General features: G+C 45.3%; 1 protein-coding gene across 8 annotated transcripts in view; it reads right to left on the bottom strand.

Moving 5' to 3' along the window:
• The window catches only part of GCFC2 (GC-rich sequence DNA-binding factor 2), a 120321-nt gene that overhangs the window by 41470 nt on the left and 61056 nt on the right, over positions 1–17795 (bottom strand). For all 8 annotated transcript variants that reach the window (XM_033937492.1, XM_033937494.1, XM_033937495.1 and 5 more), the window contains 3 exons: positions 15527–15602; positions 12048–12160; positions 9382–9581 (listed from right to left, as the gene is read on the bottom strand). In XM_033937492.1, coding sequence (XP_033793383.1) covers positions 9382–9581; positions 12048–12160; positions 15527–15602 — 389 coding nt within the window. The remainder of the gene's footprint in view (positions 1–9381; positions 9582–12047; positions 12161–15526; positions 15603–17795) is intronic.

Genomic DNA, 17795 nt, shown 5'->3' with positions numbered 1-17795 from the left:
TATAAGCAACAGGACTCAATATTTTCATTGAATGATTTCTGTCATCTCAATGGTTCATACAGCAGCAGTTACACCTATACACTGAACATCTTCTATATTTCTGAGCTTCATTTCTAAATAATACTGTGCTGGATCAGTAAACTCCAAATGAGTCCCAAATTAAACCAAAGCGACTCTATACACATAAGGGAACTTCACCATTTAGAATGATTCTCGCTAGTGCTCAGAACTTTGAATAAGGTAGAACCACAGAACTGGGGCAAGCCCCTAAATGTGGCCTCCTTAATCTTTCATGGCACTGCTGAAAGTTTTTAAAAGGTGATAATATAATGTGATCAAAAATGTGATACAAATACTGTAAAATCCAATAGTGTTATCTTCAGCGTTTTCAAAAAGAGCCATGCTAGCGAGAGTCATTCTAAATGGTGAAGTTCCCTTATGTGTATAGGTGAGCTTCAATTCTTACATTGTTCCTACTTTTAGTTCTAATCTTACATTGTTCCTACTCCTAGTTCTAATTTATAATCATATTTTTTTATTTAATGAGTTTGTTTCAAAAATATTTAGCTGTTACTGATATCAGTTCTTTATGTCTTAACATACATCTATTTTTCCAATGGCTACTTTTCAAGAATAAAGTGAAGCGATTACATAAATCCAAATCAAGTATACTTCACTTCTAACAATTTTCCTCTTCTATCTTCTCTTTACATCAAAATGTTCTCATACAGAATTTCGTAAAGATTCAGCATAAAAATATCTAGTTAAGACCTCAGTGGCTACACTTGAACTTATTATTTCATTTTAGTTCAAGATCACTGTAGCAAGCCTCATCGGTCTATCCAAAAATCTTTACTATACTTTATTTTATAGCCAAACACCTATCTTAATTTTCAAGCTGTTCGGGGCTCCAACAGTTTCAAGACCCAAACAGCTTGAAAATTAAGATAAGTGTTTGGCTAGATGTTAGCCCCACCAGGACAGACAGGGAAAAATACTTGAGTACCTGAATAAACTCATTTAAACTGTTCTGAGCTCTCCCTGGAGAACAGTATAGAAAACTGAATGAATAAATAAATTAAATTAAAAAAAAAAAACACATAGCTGACTCCCTGAAGTCCCAAGGAATTAACACAGGTGCCCTACAGCCTGCAGTCACTTAGAAGGTAAGCTAGCTCCCAGGGAAACGGGCTCCAAGCTTTGAGCATGTACAAAGCAAGCCAGCTCAGCAGGGGTTGCCCTGTGAGCTGCAGACCACCCTTGTGGAACTGAAGAGGGCACTATGCTCTAGTAGTGAGGGAGGAGCTGAAAGATGTGATTGACATCCTTCTACAAGCAGCTTGCGACCAAGGATAAATCACCTAAAATACAAACACCTATGCCTTAGCAATAGAAGTGGGATTTGTGACTAATGTGATACTTTAGATCAGGGGTGCCCACACTTTTTGGGCTTGCGAGCTACTTTTAAAATGACCAAGTCAAAATGATCTACCAACAACAAAATTTAAAAAAACACAAAGCACACTGTATGCAGAGAAAAGGAGAAATTAGGTTCTTACCTGCTAATGTACTTTCTTTTAGCTTCTCCAGACCAGTAGAGGTTAACTTTACGATTGGGTATATATCTAATCATGACCAGCAGGTGGAGACTGAAAACAAAACTTTGGGACAGTATATCCTAGCCCCTCCTCTCTATTTCCCTCAGTCTGCCGAATAGCCAAGCAGAACCAAGAACTGGAAACGACAGAGAGAAAAAACAATACTCCGAAAGGAGTAACAAATAACATACCCAAAAAATGCTGTTGGAAAATGCAGAGGAGAAATTCCCGAAGGAAGAAGGTCCCCACAGCTCGCCAGCTAAGCCAGCCGAGCCACAGCCGCTGTTCTTCAATTCTCCCCGGCCCTAGAAAAATACTAGAACCCGCAGCAAAAACCAAAAACTGCCCGCGCAACAGCCCCAACAACAACAACAACAGACAGGGTGGGGACCTCTACTGGTCTGGAGAAGCTAAAAGAAAGTAAATTAGCAGGTAAGAACCTAATTTCTCCTTCTTTAGCACTCTCCAGACCAGTAGAGGTTAACTTTACGATTGGGACGTACCAAAGCAGTCCCTCTCACGGGCGGGACCCCCGAAGGGCCGATACCAGAACACGCTCACCGAACACCGCGTCCCGACGCGCCTGAACATCTACCCGATAATGCCGAACAAATGAATGCAAGGAGGACCAAACCGCAGCCTTACAAATATCCACCGGAGGCACGAGCGACGACTCAGCCCAAGAAGCCGCCTGACCCCTAGTGGAATGAGCCTTGAGAAACTCCGGAACCGGCTTCTGACTCAGAAGATAAGCGGAAGCGATCGTCTCCTTGATCCAGCGCGCAATAGTAGCCTTAGAAGCGCCAGCCCCCCGACGAGGACCCGCCAGAAGCACAAAGAGATGATCGGAGCTCCGAAAATCCCGGGTCCGCTGCACATAAGCATGGAGGACCCGACCGACATCCAACTTGCGCAGCTGTCGTTGCTCAGAAGAACCCTCCCGACTACCCAAGACCGGGAGGACCACCGATTGATTGACATGAAAAGGAGAAACTACCTTCGGCAGAAAGGAAGGAACAGGCCGCAAAACAACCCGCTCCTTTGAAAACTCCAGGAAGGGAGCCCTACAAGAGAAAGCCTGTAGCTCCGACACCCGTCTAGCGGAAGTAATGGCCACCAAAAAGACCGACTTCAGCGTAAGGTCCTTCAACGAACAGCCATCCAACGGCTTGAAAGGAGGGCGCACTAGAACAGAGAGAACCAGATTGAGATCCCAAGAGGGAATCGAGGGCCTTATGGGAGGCCTGAGCAACTTGGCCGCCCTAAGAAAGCGAATCACATCAGGAATGGCTGACAAACGCTGACCTGTCACCAGCCCCCGAAAAGCCGACAGGGCCGCCAGATGAACCCGAAGAGAAGACCAGGCCAGGCCCCTATCCAGGCCATCCTGCAAAAACTCTAGAATGTTAGGCAGAGAAGCGCGAAAGGAGACCACTCCCCGCGCTCGGCACCATTCCTCAAAAAGACGCCAAACCCGTACATAAGCCCGAGAGGTAGAAAGCCTCCGGGACCCCAAAAGTGTAGAGATCACCTTGTCGGAATATCCCTTCTTACTCAGGCGGCCCCTTTCAAGAGCCAAGCCGTAAGACAAAAGGGAGACGGGTCGAACATGGGAATGGGACCCTGCGTCAGAAGATCGCACTCGAGAGGCAGAGGAAGAGGATCCGCCACCAGATGCCTCACCAGATCCGCATACCACGGACGACGAGGCCAATCCGGAGCCACCAAGACCACCAGCCCCGGATGGCGAACAATGCGAAGCAGTACTCTGCCTACTAATGGCCAAGGAGGGAACACATACAACAGCCCCTCCGTTGGCCACGGTTGGACCAGAGCATCCAGACCCTCGGCCAGACCGTCCCTGCGACGACTGAAGAAGCGGGGTACTTTGGCGTTGCCACTTGTAGCCATCAGATCCATCAGGGGCTGCCCCCAAGCACGCACTAGCAACTGAAACGCCTCGGCGCCGAGACACCACTCGCCCGGATCCAAGAAGTGACGACTGAGGAAGTCCGCCTGAACGTTTTCTACCCCGGCAATGTGAGAGGCCGAGAGGTCCAGAAGATGCGACTCCGCCCAAACCATGAGCCGAGCCGCCTCCTGCGCCACCAGAGTGCTCTTGGTGCCCCCCTGACGATTGACATAAGCCACCGCCGTGGCATTGTCCGACAGGACTCTGACCGACTTGCCCAACAAAAGGGAGTGGAAAGCCAACAGCGCCAGCCGGACCGCCCTGGTCTCCAACACGTTGATCGACCAGGAGGCCTCCTCCATGGACCAGGTTCCCTGAGCAGAGTGACCCAGACACTGGGCCCCCCAACCCAGGAGACTCGCATCCGTAAGGAGCACCGTCCACTGCGGAAGATCCAGACCCACCCCCTGAACAAGGTGAGGGGTCCGGAGCCACCAACGCAGACTGCAGCGCGCCAAGCCTCGCAGGGGAACCGGAACATCCATCCCGTGCCTCTGGGGAGACCACCTCCGGAGCAGAGCATACTGAAGAGGACGCATGTGGGCCCGCGCCCACCTCACCACGTCCAGGGACGCCGCCATCGACCCCAGGACCTGGAGGAAATCTCGCGCCCGAGGACACCGGGACGCCAAAAGCAGGCGAATCTGAGACTGCAATTTGCTCACCCGGGCCTCTGGGAGGAAGACCTTCCCCAAGGAGGTGTCGAACAGCACCCCGAGGTACTCCAGACGCTGAGCCGGAACCAACCGACTCTTGGAAAGGTTGACCACCCAGCCCAGCGACCGGAGAAACTCCACCACCCGAGCCGTAACCCGGTAGCTTTCCTGCAACGACTTGGCCCGAATTAACCAGTCGTCCAGGTAGGGGTGTACCAGAATGCCCTCCGACCGCAAGGCTGCCGCGACGACCACCATCACCTTGGTGAACGTCCGGGGAGCCGTGGCCAGCCCAAAGGGAAGCGCACAGAACTGATAGTGCCGACCCAAGATCGCAAAGCGCAGGAAACGCTGATGAGAGGTCCGAATAGGAACATGCAAGTAGGCCTCCGTCAGATCGAGAGAAGTGAGAAACTCCCCCGGCTGAACCGCCAGAATGACCGACCGCAGCGTTTCCATACGGAAAGAGGGAACCTTGAGAGCCCTGTTGACCCCTTTCAAATCGAGGATGGGCCGAAAAGTCCCCTCCTTCTTGGGCACCACAAAGTAAATGGAGTACCTGCCCGTGCCCCACTCCGGGGGGGGCACCGGAACTACTGCCCTGAGATCTAGCAAGCGCTGAAGGGTCTGGCGAAAAGCCTGCTTCTTCCCCGGAGTCTGACACGGAGAAGCGAGGAAAAAATCCGGCAGAGAGCGGGCGAACTCCAGGGCATAACCGTCCCGCACCACCTCCAGGACCCACTGATCGGACGTGATCTCGGCCCATTTGGGAAAAAAGTCGCGCAGCCGGGCCCCCACCGGAACCAAGGGGGGCGCCGGCAAGGCGTCATTGTGCAGGACGGGAAGCGGGGGAACCGGCGGAGGGGTTCCCTGCCCCCCGACGGGCCCCCCGAAAGGGCTGCATGCGCTGGAAGAACCGACCCCGGGAAAACCCCGGAGACTGGAAAGAAGCAGCCCCACGCCCAGGGCGATACTTGCGAAATTCCCGCAAACGCCCCCGGGCCGCACCCCCCCGAGACGCCGGGCGGGCACGGTCCTCCGGCAAACGGGGAACTTTCGAGTCCGACAGAGTCTGAATTAACTTATCCAAGTCCTCTCCAAATAAAAACGACCCCCGAAAGGGAAATTTAGTAAGCTTAGCTTTGGACGCAGCATCCGCCGCCCAAGCGCGCAGCCACAACACACGCCTTGCGGCCACGCCAAAAGCCATGGACTTAGCCGAGATCCGCACCAAGTCATACAGAGCATCCGAGAGGAATGAGGCAGCCATCTCAATCTTTGCTACCTCCTGATCCACCAGAGACCAGTCGTCAGACTCTCGATCCAAGACCCGCTCCGCCCACCGAAACACGGCGCGAGCGACCAGTCCCCCACAAATAGCCGCCTGGACCCCAAAGGCAGAGACTTGAAAATTTTGCTTAAGGATGGTCTCCAATTTGCGCTCCTCAGAGTCCCGCAAGGCAGAACCGCCCTCAACAGGCACGGTATGCCGCTTGGAAATAGCCGAGACCACCGCATCCACGACTGGCGAAGCTAACGTAGCCCGATCCCCTTCAGGAATGGGATACAGGCGAGCCATGCTGCGCGCCAGCCGAAACGGCGTCTCCGGCGTTTTCCACTGCTCAAGAATAATATCCCGAATATCCTGATGCATAGGAAAAGAGCGGGAAACGGAACGGATCCCTCGTAACAGAGGGTCCCCCACACGCGGAGTCTCCGGCGGCGCGTCCTCAAAACGCAAAGCCGAAGAAACCTGTTGAATAAGGTCAGGCAGCTCATCTCTCTGAAAAAGGCGCACCACGGACGCCTCATCACTGGAGAACGGGAAACCCGACAACCCGCCGCCAGCTTCCGTCCCCTCCAGAGGGTCCTGGAATTCCTCAGAAGGGTCCAGGTCCTCCTCCATACCGACACGTTCCTCCGACCACAAATCCTCGTCCCACGACACCCGCGGACGCTTGGACAAGAGAGGCGGCGGAGGGGACGTCACGTCAGACGAGAGAGGCAAAGCCGCAGGGAGCGCGGAGGAAACCCCACCCCCCGAGACCCCCTGGGCGCAACCGGGACCCCCAGCCGCCTGAAAATAGGCTTTGCATAATGAAAAGAAAAAATCAGGGGAAAAACCCCCCGAGGGTCCCAAGGGACTCCCTGCCACAGCAGGGGACCCAGCAGAAACCTGCCCCTGCTTAGACAAAACAGGGGGAAGGTCACCTGAGGTGGAAGACAAAATGGAGGGGCCAGACAGAGAAGATGGCGTCTTTCCCGCCAAAACAGCTCCCTCCACAGCCTGCAGCGGCTGAGAGACCTGAATAGTCTCAGCCGCTAAAACAGGCAAGCCGGCATCAGCTGTCAAAATATCAGCTGAGAGGGAATCCTCTAAAACCCGACCGTCGGCGGCTCGGGGAATCCCTCCGTGGGCGGACGGAGAAGACCGGGCTTCTCCACCGTTCCCTGCCGACTCGCGAGGCACCATCGGCGGGGAGCTCCATACGCGACCTAGCTGTAAAAAAGTGCCGGTTATTTGAAAAAATACAGTAAAATACAGTTTTCTTAAAGGGATACAACCCTCCAGACCAGCACTACCTCTGGATTTTTTTTATTTTTTTTTTTTTAATTTTTAATTTTTTTTTTTTTACAGAACAGACTCCACAGGCTCTCGAAGCAATATGCCTTGCTTGAGTTAGGGGGCAAGGCTTACTGCTGAGGCTCCTCTAAAAAAATATGGGGAGGTGGAGGAAGTGGGGGGAGGGACCCCGCTCGTGACCCGCCGGGTTTGACACCCCCGAGGTCGGACGAACCCCCAAACAGAGTCCGTCCAAGCTCCGTCCGGCTAAAAACAGGGACAATAAACCTCTAAACAAATTCCAACAGCCCTACCAAGGGAGATGGGTACAGATCACTCAACACCTGCTGGAGACTGAAAGAAGACTGAGGGAAATAGAGAGGAGGGGCTAGGATATACTGTCCCAAAGTTTTGTTTTCAGTCTCCACCTGCTGGTCATGATTAGATATATACCCAATCGTAAAGTTAACCTCTACTGGTCTGGAGAGTGCTAAAGAATATTAATTATCATTTATATTCCATGGGTTTTCAAAGAGGTCATGGCAAATGACTTTATGCAATGTCACCTCAGTAACAACTATACAAAAATAGACAAATATACCCCCTCCCTTTTTTCTAAACCGCGATAGCGGTTTTTAGCGTAGGGAGCTGCGCTGAATGTCCTGCGCTGCTCTTGATGCTCATAGGCTCCCTGCGCTAAAAACCACTATTGCGGTTTAGTAAAAGGGGGCCATAGTGCAAAATATAGACAGCAGATATAAATTCTCAAAAAACAGACGCAGTTTGATCACTAAATTGAAAATAAAATCATTTTTCCTACCTTTGTTGTCTGGTGATTTCATGAGTCTCTGATTGCACTTTATACTTCTGACTGTGCATCCAATATTTCTTCCCTTCTTTCAGCCTCCTGTATGCTTTCTCTCCTCCAGACCTCATTCCCTCCCCAACTTTTTCTTCCTCTCTCCCTAACCCCCTTTCTTTCTGTCTGTCTCCCTGTCTTTTTCTCTCCATGCCTTTCTGTGTGTCTCCGTCACCCACACCACTCCCCATGCTTTAAAAATAGGGTAATGCCAATTTAACTTTACAACAGAAGTATCATGTACATTCACAGTGCAATTTTATTATTACTTGATGAGGAATTCCTGGCATTTGTAGGTGTGATAAGGTGTCACAGATGATATGAAAACTGAGTTTGTGAATAAATTAAAGCAAAGTGCCTATATATTAAAATTGGGGAATTCAGATGAAAGATCTAGTGAAAAAGTCTGAGACAGTGTACTTACAGACTGGAAAATCTAAATTGCTGTTTCTGCATTTTAGTTGTGCTAAGGAAGGTCAGAGGGTGACCTGTGACTTTTTAATACATAGGTAAATTTATGTTCAAATGCAGTCATGGAATTTAAAGATAAGATTAATTAGGAGTTCACACAGATGTTAGGATGTGTCTGTTTTTATAAACCAGGATGTAGGCCTTCTTCTGACATGATGCATGTATGTCTTGACAGGTTACAAATGTCAGTTGTTATATGGAGAAAAGGAGTAACACAGCTATCTGTTGGACTTAATGAGCAAGTGCTGGTTTGTTGTTTACATTGAGATTTTATCTTTGGTCCAGGCTATAAAGCGTTAACTGGACAATTATATAGAAAAAATATGTTTTTGTAAATGAACTAGGCTCCATAGGATATATGTGTTTAGGAAGCTTACACGTCAGACTATTGTATGCTAATGTCAGAGAAAGGATAAAATGTATAGCTTTGGCAAGATTTCTTTGAAGGAATTTGAACAGGAGAATGTAATGCGAGTTTCTTATTCCTTCCAATTGAACACATAAATACTTTATAATTTGAAATTTACTTTGCATTTATTATAATAAATCTTAAAGATTTTGTTCTTGAAGTCTTCAGTGTTTTGTATCCAATTTAACAAGATTCGGGACAAGAAGCTCTTCTCTTATTGCCTAAGAGAGGAATTTTCATCCTGTGGAACTTCTCCTGAACCTATATCCAGGTAAATAGCAGTCCCTGGATATACTTAACATAAGAATTGCCGCTGCTGGGTCAGACCAGTGGTCCATCATGCCCAGCAGTACGCTCAAGCGGCGGCCCTCTGGTCAAAGACCAGCGATCTAACTGACACTAGCCATACCAGCGCATATTTTTGTTCAGCAGGAATTTGTCTAACTATTTCTTGAATCCCTGGAGGGTGTTTTCCCCTATGACAGACTCCAGAAGAGCGTTCCAGTTTTCTACCACTCTCTGGGTGAAGAAGAACTTCCTTACGTTTGTACAGAATCTATCCCCTTTCAACTTTAGAGAGTGCCCTCTCGTTCTCCCCACCTTGGATTAAAGAATTAAAGTCAGATACAACTGTGAAAAATGAAACATAATTATATATATGTATAAAGAATGACAGCTCTTTAAAAATATTGTTATCCAATGTGAACCTGCAGCAAAGCTACAAAACTTTCTTAAGCAGAAGAAACCAGGAAGAATGTTCCATACCTACTATACCTCTATAATAAAGAAATAAAAATGATACAACCAGGAACTTCAGTTCTTAAGTAAAATACAAATGCCATAGCAAACCTACCTCAAGTGGATTCCAACCTATCAACTTGGTTCTGATTAATGGTTTCAAAAGCGTAGGCAGACATAAGCTTATGTAGGCTTCATAATAAGAATCTGGAAATTTTTCTCGCCACTCCTGGAATTTCAGCAAAATACATTTGATGCTGCAGAAGTCCTCAAGCACATCATCAAAAATTGTTTGACATTTCTTCAAAATATCATCTGTGAATAAAATATACCAACAATATTCAAAAATAGATTTTTAATGCCCTCTAATCCACAATATTATTTCAACTATTCAACTGGTACACAGGGTGGAAATTTTTGAAGTTGTATATGAGCCATACCTAGCAAAAAAAAAGTGCATTTGGGCAGAGTGTCATTTTAGGAGTAGTGACTCCTGAAGATCCTGAAACACAAACAGCTCAGCTTCCCTCTACTCCAAACTGCAGGTCTTATTACCTACTATTGCCAAGAAACAGCCCACCTACTGAGCATGCATTAAAATAATAAGCGAACACTTGTTTCTAAGTTCCTAATAAGAATCATGCAGGAAATGAAAATATCATTAAGAACATGAAGCATTTTGCCTAGCCGCTGCAACATATTTAGGACACACTATGAGGCTCAAGGATTAAAAACCCAAGCAACCTGTATTAAAGAAGTATAAGCTGCAGTATTTTTGTACTTATTAGAAAAAGTATTTAATAGTTATCTTGATTTTATTGAGCATCAAAATATTAGATTATACTAGAATTTCAACCTGCCAATTAGAAAAGTTTTGTGATATGAAGCAGCACCGACTGCAAATTGGTAGCTTTCATTCAATTAGCATCTAAGATTATGCCATCATACATGCCAACACCTGCATTTACCAGAGGCTTGATTTACATGGGTTAATAGAATAATTTTGAATCTTTGCAGGTTGTCATATCTTTAAAAGTATCACCTCTATTATAAACTTAGTGAATCTCACTACCCAATCACGTAATTGCGCTGTCGCACAAATCTTATGCACTAACACAGGTTGGTTTAGAGATTAACAGGGGTCTCAAGTGCTCACTACCAGAAGCCTGAGTTATTTGTCAAAGCCACTGGCTAATACCGTGAGCTATCATCGGTCCCGTATTTTATCTCTATGCCTATGATTTGTGCATTTAAGATATATTAATATTGACTTATTTTCTTTATAAATTAATCCTAAAAATCTATATTATTTAATGCTTGACCATTCCAAATATATCAGAATTACTTAGCTTTTTTTGTATCTTTTTCTTGCTGTTTTATTCCCATTCCATGTAATTCAGGATTTCTCAACTTATTTTCATTATGTTAATCCTGTTATTCTCCTCTACGGAAGATCTCCGTTTCGCCCCACGTATTAACAAGGGGCTTCTTCAGGAAAGCACCACTGCCTCTATAGAAAAAGCAGACCATATAGTTTATGTATTATTCCACTTAAAAGTTAGCATGTGTCTAACTTTTAAGTGGAATAATACATAAACTATATGGTCTACTTTTTCTATAGAGGCAGTGGTGCTTTCCTGAAGAAGCCCCTTGTTAATACGTGGGGCGAAACGGAGATCTTCCGTAGAGGAGAATAACAGGATTAACATAATGAAAATAAGTTGAGAAATCCTGAATTACATGGAATGGGAATAAAACAGCAAGAAAAAGATACAAAAAAAGCTAAGTAATTCTGATATATTTGGAATGGTCAAGCATTAAATAATATAGATTTTTAGGATTAATTTATAAAGAAAATAAGTCAATATTAATATATCTTAAATGCACAAATCATAGGCATAGAGATAAAATACGGGACCGATGATAGCTCACGGTATTAGCCAGTGGCTTTGACAAATAACTCAGGCTTCTGGTAGTGAGCACTTGAGACCCCTGTTAATCTCTAAACCAACCTGTGTTAGTGCATAAGATTTGTGCGACAGCGCAATTACGTGATTGGATATCTTTAAAAGTACCAACAACAACAAAAACCATCAGCTTTCCAGATTATACAGGTCATCTTTTTGAGATTTGAATTCAAAATTACAACTAGCGTTAAGGGCGTGAAAGACAAAAGCGCGCGCCGACAATTGAGCGCAGCGCACGCCGCCGCGCCACTCTAAATTACAGTTTTTAGGGGCTCCGACGGGGGGTTTTGTTGGGGAACCCCCCCAGTTTACTTAATAGACATCGCGCCGGCGTTATGGGGGGTTGTAACCCTCCACATTTTACTGTAAACTGAACTTTTTCCCTAAAAACAGGGAAAAAGTGAAGTTTTCAGTAAAATGTGGGGGGTTACAACCCCCCACACCCCCCACAACGCGGCACGATGTCTATTAAGTAAAGTGGGGGGGTTCACCCCCCCACGTCGGAGCACTAAAAACAGTAATTTAGAGCGGCGCGGCGGCGCACACTGCGCTCAATTGTCTGGGCGCGCCTTTGTCCCGGCGCGCTTTTGACCTGACACCAGGTTAAGATATAAATAACATTTCTGAACAAGCAAAAACAGTTTTAGTAAACACCTTTTTTGCAGTTCACTTTCCATATTAAATTATTCTAACACCAATAAATAAATTATTGTTTCAGTATGATCAAATGCCAAATATGTTTATGCATGGTTAAGACAATAAAGAAAAGTGACTTAGAGAAGAACTATTCTAAAGAAAACATGAAATATATTACCTCTGCCCTTCTGAAAATCTGTTGCCTGTAATGGAGACATCTCATCATCACTTGACATTCCCTCATGATGACCAATCTTCTCAGAACTCTCTCTCATTTGCCTTCGGTAAGCTCTGGATAATAAACCCTTATTAATGATAGGATACTTTAAACAGTGGTACTCAATCTTTATTCTGTTGTGATACAACTGTCAATGTTAATCACTAGGTTACATATAAATCTGAAGAAAACTAACATACAAATATTTAGCAAGCTTCAATAAAAATACACAAAGATGACATTTTTCCAGAGAAGTGCAATCTCAAGGACGAGTTATATTGCACTGAATAAATAAGAGAAAATACTAAGAGTCTGAAATAACTTTCCAATAGAGATGGAAATCAAAGCGGATAGGATTCAGGCATGCTTTGGATACAGAGAAAACAGTGGTGGAACAATACTGAGAAATTACTGGATTGCAAACAACCGAGTATTCCATACCCAAAGAGCAGAGGCAAAAATGATAGAAAACAAGAGCAGAAGTATAGCATAGCATAACATAACACCAAGCCATAGGTTAGATTACAACCATCCAGAAACCAATCAGATTGATTAGTACCATCCAGATGAGCAACCACATATTTGGGCAACAGGCTTTCTTGTTTTACTTCAAGAGCTGCCTATGAACCGGAGAGACCAGGGTTCAAATATCATCAATGTTCATTGTGTGATTTTGGCAAGTCACTTTCATACTGGAGATTGGTTGGATTGATTTTTTTGTTGTTGTGTAAGTCGCTTAATCCTCCATTGTTACAAATACAAAAATTAGATTGTAAGCCCTATGAAGACAGGGAAATATCTAGTGTACCTAAATATAACTCACCTTGAACTTTCACTGGAAAGACCATGGGCTAAATACTTAATAAATGACTAAACAGCTTGCAGCTGTTTTTTTAATTAAATCTTTATTCATTTTCATATCTTACATCAAGTGTAAAATTATTATCACAAAAAAGTTTTAACAAATCACTTGACAATCTTACTTATAATCCTTAAAGTATAAAAGAAACCCTTCCACCCCCATTAACAATAAATCAATTAGCAAATATCATATTTCCAAATCCCACCCCACCTATATCTTATATAATAACAAGGTGTTTAAGGTGTCTGATCATTAGAATATGTAATCAATGGCCCCCAAATCTTTTTAAAATTATGATAATCCCCTTGCTGTATAGCAAGCAACCTCTCCATTTTATAAATATGACAGACTTAATTCCACCAAAAAGTATAATTAAGTTTAGTATAATCTTGCTGCTGTTTTATTATAACAGAGTTTGATGGTAAGGACATGGAAGAAGTTGGATGTTTGATTAAGCAGTGAAACTAGTATGTTCATCTATGCAGAATGACAGAGAACCAATGAGGAAGACAAACTGACTTGGATAAAGTTCAGCTAAGCAGCTATAGTTGGTATATATCTTTAGCAGAACAGACAGAAATAGACAGATTAGAACAGTGGTCTCAAACTTGCAGCCTGGGGGCCACATACGGCCCACCAGGTACTATTTTGAGGCCCATGGTATGTTTATCATAATCACAAAAGTAAAATAAAACAGTTTCTTGATCATATGTCTCTTTAGCTATAAATTACAATATTATTATTAAGATTTAGGCAAAAGGCAATATTTATAAACTATAAAGAGTTTTACCTCATGCAAAATTGTCATTTCTTTAATAAGACATTAACTATTTTTTCTGAGGCCCTTCCAAGTACCTACAAATCCAAAATATGTCCCTGTAAAGGGTTTGATTTTGAGACCACTGGATTAGAAGAACCAATTGGTCTTTACCTGCATCAACTACTTTACAGTTATATGAGGGCAAATCAAAAATCAAAGGCTATTGTTACAATAATCAGAAGAGAGCTAGTGAAATGCAACATATGTACTTGTACATTGACTGTTGGATAGTTCGTCCACACACAGTACAGCACTCAGCCTTTAGTCATGTGACAGCCATGAGGTCAGAAACATAGATGCTCTATTGCAAGATTGCAACATCGAAGAACAATGTGCAGTAGTACGCTTTCTTTGGGCAGAGGAAGTGGAAATTCACCATCAGATATTGACTCGGTATGGATATAGCACCAAGAATCAACAAAAGGTTTATGAGTAGATAAAAAGATGTAAAGCAGGAAGAACAGGTGTAACTGACGAAGGTCATTCTGGTCACCTATCAACATTGTGCACATAAGAGCACATTGACAGAGTGGATGTGACTGACGGATAATAGTGTCTCAATTGGCGCAAATCTGAATATCAGCTAAGGATCTGCACTTGCCATAACGCAGATGACTTAGGATACAAGAAAGTCTGCGCATGATGGGTTCCCAAATAGTTTACTGATCTGCATAAGCAACAGCATGTGGAAGTTGTGACCCAGTTCCTGAGATGGTATGAATAAGATCTGAGTATTTGGGAGAGAATTGTCACCAACGACGAGACATGGATGCATCACTAAGACCAGGAGAACGAAATACACATCATGGAGTGAAGACATCAGTCTTCTCCAGCAAAGAGGAAATTCAAACATCAGTCCTAAATCATATTAACCTTCTTTTTGGACATGAAGGGGCCTATTTTGGTGCATTTCCAAGTGCACAGGCAAACAGTGAAAATTACTGTGCATTGCTGTGAAATGAACTTAAACCTGCAATTCACAGCAAAAGAAGAGGGAATGTTGTCCAAAACAGTCTTGATGCATCATGACAATGCACATCCTCATACAGCAGCAGCTACAAAAAAGATTCGAATGTCTTCCACATCCTCCTTACAGCCCAAATCGGCGCCTAACAATTATCACATCTTCGGGTCCACTGATCGAGATGCTGCAAGGTAGCAGATTCAGGTCTGATGATGGAGGGACTCGGCCAGAGGAAGGTCCAGGAGCAGGCATGCAACATTGCCTTTTCGTCGATGAAGCTTTTAAGAGGCTGGTAAGCCCAGGGTGGGAAGCACAAAGGAGCCGACCGGGAAGGGGAGTACAGGGTTTTGTTTGTTTGGGGTTTTTTTGTGTGTGTGTGTGTGTGGGAGGGGGGTTGCCGTTTGACACATGATCGGAAGGGAGGGGGGCTGTTGGACGTGCAATTGGGGGGAGATGGGGTGCTGCCGGACCCACTATCAGGAGAGAGGTAGGGGTTCTGCAGGATCCGCAATTGGGAGGGGTAATGCCAGATATGGGAGGGTATATGGACACAGAGAGAAGGCTAGACATATGGGAGAATAAGAACTCAGAAAGAAGATGCTAGATTTAGGGGGTGTCTTAGGGTTATAGAGGAGTGATACTGTACACACAGGAGGAGGGGATCATAGAATGGGGCGAGACGATGAAGGCAGGGAGATGGGCACAGAGGAAATATTAGAAAGGAACGCATAAGAGGAAAGAGAAGGGAGATGCTGTACATAGAAAAATATTATAACAAGTTCTTGATCAGTTACCTTCGGGACTCGCACTCTTTCAGATGTGTATTCTCATCAACACCCACATTACCATTTGCAGATATTCTAGAATTGCCTATTAAATAGAAGAGACACATGACAATTAAAATATAGTATCTTTTTTTCCCAAGCATACATGGCACATCATTTATTTTCCTTATATTTTAAAAGAATTATTTTAATGTAATAATTTTGAATCTCAATATAATCACAGAGAGCGATCAAGCAATATATATACCATATACTTCTTTTTTTTTTTTTTTTTTTTTTGTAATTCTTTATTTAAGCACTGTATCCACTATTACAACAAGTACCACAGTGTGGCATAACCATAAAAGAAAAACAATAAGCAGGTATACAGTGTGTACAATATGAAACACCCCTCCCCCCCACAACCTAACCCCCCATCCCCCCCCCCTCTAGCCCCCCCAAAGAGCCAGCTAATTGACCCCTCCCCAAGAAGCATCAAGATCCCCCCCCACTACTCAATACGCTCCATAAAGGAGAAGGAGCGGGACAAAAGCCCAGGAAACAAAGAAGGTCCCCATACGGGAGTAAGCAATCTAAGCCTCCCTTGCAGGAATCTCAGAACTACCCTCCACCTCCAGGAACCTACCCCACAGATCCTCGAACTGTCGCCTCTGGCGGGTAAGTAGAGCGGAAAGGCGAAATTTCTCACACACCCAGCCCAGTTTCACTCTCATCATCTCCACCGTGGGTAGCGTGGGGCTTTTCCAAAGAGAGGCTAGTAGTAGCCTAGCCGCTGTAAAAGCCAGACGTGCCATCTTGTCCTGCGTTTCCTCCACTTCCCCTGGGATTACCCCCAACAGAGCTGTTTCCGCTCTATATGGCAAATTACATTGCAAGAGGCGCCCCACATAATGGAACACCTGAGTCCAGTACTCCAAGACATGAGGGCACTCCCACCACATATGGAAGAACGTACCCCTCAGACCACACCCTCTCCAGCATTCCCCTGTACATGAGGTGCCCATCTTTGCAAGCAGCACAGGAGTAACATACCATCGCACAAGAAGCTTAAGAGCATTTTCTACCAGTTGTGGAGCCACCGCCACGTGGTGTATTCGCAGTGCTATTTGTTCCCATTCTTCAGTCGTATAGGTGAGCCCCAAATCCTCCTCCCAAGCCCGCATATAAGATGTCTGTTGACCAGGGTCTGCATGCAATATGCGGTATAGATGCGAAATGCAGCCCCGACGCACTGGGTCCCCCAACAAGAGCTCAAACCTCGAGCGCTTATAATCGTGGAGGTCCCCCATCTTGAATCGCATAATATAATCCTTCACCTGAAGATAGGGGAATAAATCACGCTGCTCCAGGTGGAAAGAAGCTTGCACCTCAGGAAACCCTCGAATGCTCTCCCCTTCCAACAGCTGGCCAAAACGCCTCAGCCCGCCTCGCTCCCACCTGCAAAAGACTCCCCCCTCCCTACCCGGTGTGAAGTCCTCCGCATACCTAATAGGTAAAAAATGTAATCCCCGCACCCTGTCCACCAGTTTCCTACTAGCCCCCATCCAGACCCGTAGCGTCCATCTTATAAAAGGATTAGAAAGATTAACAATTTCCTTCTCCCTTAAGCCTACCCACGGTAAATAAGACAGCGTCGTTATGCCCCTAGGGCCCCCCATGAGACCCTGTTCCACCTGAACCCACAATTTGGCCGGAATCGCATGCCAATCTACAACCGCCCTAAGCTGTGCCGCCCGGTAGTATAATTCCAAATTGGGTAGCCCCATGCCTCCCTCCTCCTTAAATTTGAACATTGCATATCTCGCAACCCGGGGACGCCTACCCCTCCAGATAAATTGTAAAAGTGACCTATGCCAGCGAATAAAATAGGCTTTAGGGACTTCAACAGGAAGAACTTGAAATAGATAGAGAAATCTGGGCAGGACCATCATACGTATCACCTCCATTCTACCCATCCAAGAAAGGCACAAAGGGTCCCATCTATCAAGGTCTTGTCTCATTGCCGCTCCCAGAGGAAGATAATTAAGGCGGAACAGGGTATCCCAATCCACCCCCAGCAAAATCCCCAGATATTTAATGGGGCCTTTCACCCAGCGGAAGGGGACCCTATGTTGCAGTTCCAGGGCCTCCACCTCGGGTACCGAAATGTTCAAGATCTCCGTCTTAGACATATTAGCCTTGAAGCCAGAGATCCGCCCATAATCCCGCATCAGGTCTCGTAGAGCCAGAAGTGAACTCTCCGACCCCTCCACTATGGCCAAAATATCATCCGCAAAAA

This window comes from Geotrypetes seraphini, chromosome 3 (genome assembly GCF_902459505.1).
Source record: "Geotrypetes seraphini chromosome 3, aGeoSer1.1, whole genome shotgun sequence".
Taxonomy (NCBI): Eukaryota; Metazoa; Chordata; class Amphibia; order Gymnophiona; family Dermophiidae; genus Geotrypetes; species Geotrypetes seraphini.
Note: the sequence above shows the minus strand (reverse complement) of the source record. Positions and strands in the feature narration are given on the sequence as shown.